The sequence below is a fragment of the Urtica dioica genome, chromosome 8 (assembly GCF_054948205.1).
Source record: "Urtica dioica subsp. dioica isolate 48M chromosome 8, U.dioica_male_clone48M_v1_H2, whole genome shotgun sequence".
Classification (NCBI taxonomy): domain Eukaryota; kingdom Viridiplantae; phylum Streptophyta; class Magnoliopsida; order Rosales; family Urticaceae; genus Urtica; species Urtica dioica.
This window is the reverse complement of record NC_142763.1, coordinates 35,741,712-35,743,580: the sequence shown is the minus strand read 5'-3', so window position 1 is coordinate 35,743,580 and position 1,869 is coordinate 35,741,712. Positions and strand designations below refer to the sequence as shown.

The 1,869-nt window shown below is 43.8% G+C and overlaps 1 protein-coding gene across 1 annotated transcript; it reads right to left on the bottom strand.

Annotated features, from left to right (window-relative positions):
• Window positions 1–653: 653 nt before the first annotated feature.
• Window positions 654–1,542, bottom strand: LOC149389532 (uncharacterized). The gene is made up of 2 exons (XM_089622653.1): window positions 1,333–1,542; window positions 654–1,214 (listed from the first exon to the last, which is right to left on the bottom strand). Exons 1-2 carry the CDS (start codon window positions 1,540–1,542, stop codon window positions 654–656), a joined length of 771 nt encoding a protein of 256 aa, XP_089478779.1.
• Between the last annotated feature and the right edge of the window lie 327 nt (window positions 1,543–1,869).

Genomic DNA, 1,869 nt, shown 5'->3' with positions numbered 1-1,869 from the left:
CTAAACTGGGGTTTTTGAAATAGTTTTCAAGCTGTTACTCTAGTGTGTAGCTAAAGAATTTCGTATAACATTAAGAGGACTGAAGTCATTGGACAGACTTAGTAGTTTTCGGTTCGAGAAAACTTACATTGGTTTTGCTGGAAAGTTCAGTATGCTCCGATTTGTTCAGGTATGTCCTTCGAGTACGTCAATGGTATTAAACCTGAAACTTGTTTACGAACCGGAAATAATGGTGAAGCTATGAAATCAGAGGGAAAAAACAAAGAACAAACTTTCACTGCACTCTTTTGCGGACGTCCGTGTGTGATGGATTTTCTCCATAACCCGATCCGATTAGGAATTTAACATTTTTTTTATTGAACAACAGTCCCTAAGTTTTTATTCTAAATATATTTCATCCTTTGGCTATATTAATCCTTATGCTAGTGTTAATTGATGGCCGTCAGTATAGTAACTGACTAACCCAACTTCATAAAAAAAATAATAATAAATAAATTTTTAAAAAAATAAATAAATAAATTTTTAAAAATTAAAAAAAAAAAGATTTAAAAAAGAAAAATATACAACTTTTTTTTTTAAACTCAACGAGGCCTCCCTAAAACCTTCCGCCCCCGAAAACGGTGCCACGGAGAAGAAAGAGCACCCCCTACTACTCATTCAAACTCGGCATCAGCCGAAATCTTCTCCCGCACACGGGGCGGGAGATCCCTTAGAATACAATAACCCGAAAATTCACTTTGATTCGTCCATCGACACAACTCGTGGGCTAAACCATTCGACAACCTAGGAGTCCAAACAAAAGAACAAAACTCAAAAACATCCAGAGCATCTTGGATTTTCTCTAAGATAGGCAAAAGCACCCAATTGGGACTAGGAAGATTCTGACTAAGAGCCTCCATAATACTCTGATTGTCTCCTTCAAAGAGAACTCTAGGAATGCCCAAGTCCTTAGCCAATAGAACTGCCTCAAGTACCGCCAAAAGCTCCGCCACCATAGCCGACCCCGCCACCACTTTCGAGCACCAGAACCACTGTACAGAGCCATTTTCATCTCTAGCGGCAACTCCTACAGCCGAACTCCCACTATGGAAGGACGCGTCAACATTGATTTTGATCGTACCTGGATCGGGAGGTTTCCACCGATGGATCAGAGACGAAGGCTGAGCAAAGGACCCCACCTGCAGAGCCTCGGACACGCCATAGAATTTGCGACTCTGTTACGAATAAACCTCAGAGTCGACACTTCATCTTCTTCATCGCCATGAAAAATCACGACGTTCCTCTGAGCCTAAATTGCCTCCAAGATAGCCCACGTCCTGATATAATGAATACAACAGGCCTTCCGCTGAGGCCATTCGACTCACCATTAATGTCGAGGATCTTCCCTATGATCTCCGTCCCGGGATCATCAATCTCCCAAGCCCAAACTATCCCCCATCCTTCACAAAGCCAAAGTAGGCGGGCCGCTGGGCATCTGAAGAACAAATGGGCTAGAGTTTCATCCTCCGAATTGCAGACCCGGCAGAGAGGATCCAATCCCATGGCTTTCCGGTGAAGATCTTTGCCCAGGTTGAAACACCCGCTCGCGATTTGCCAGAGAAACAGTTTGGCCCTTTCATGAATTTTTAACTTCCATAGCTTTTTCCACACCACCTGGTTTTGGTCTCATTCGTCTCTGTTCAGGATCCCAAGAGCCGATTTCACGCTGAAGATCCCCCTCTCCATCGCATTCCAGAAAAGTTGGACCGGTCTTGGAGAATCCCTCACTTTCAGGGCCTTGATCGGAGCCACCATCTCCTCCCCACAAATCACTGAGATTTTATCCGGGTCCCAAGTTCTTGTCCCTTCCAAGAAGAGATTATCCACCGT

Coding starts and splice junctions, on each gene's coding strand:
- LOC149389532 (XM_089622653.1), bottom strand. CDS start 1,542: ATGGGATTGGATCCTCTCTGCCGGGTCTGCAATTCGGAGGATGAAACT. Junction 1,215..1,332: donor GCCTCAGCGGAAGGCCTGTT/GTATTCATTATA, acceptor TATTCGTAACAG/AGTCGCAAATTCTATGGCGT.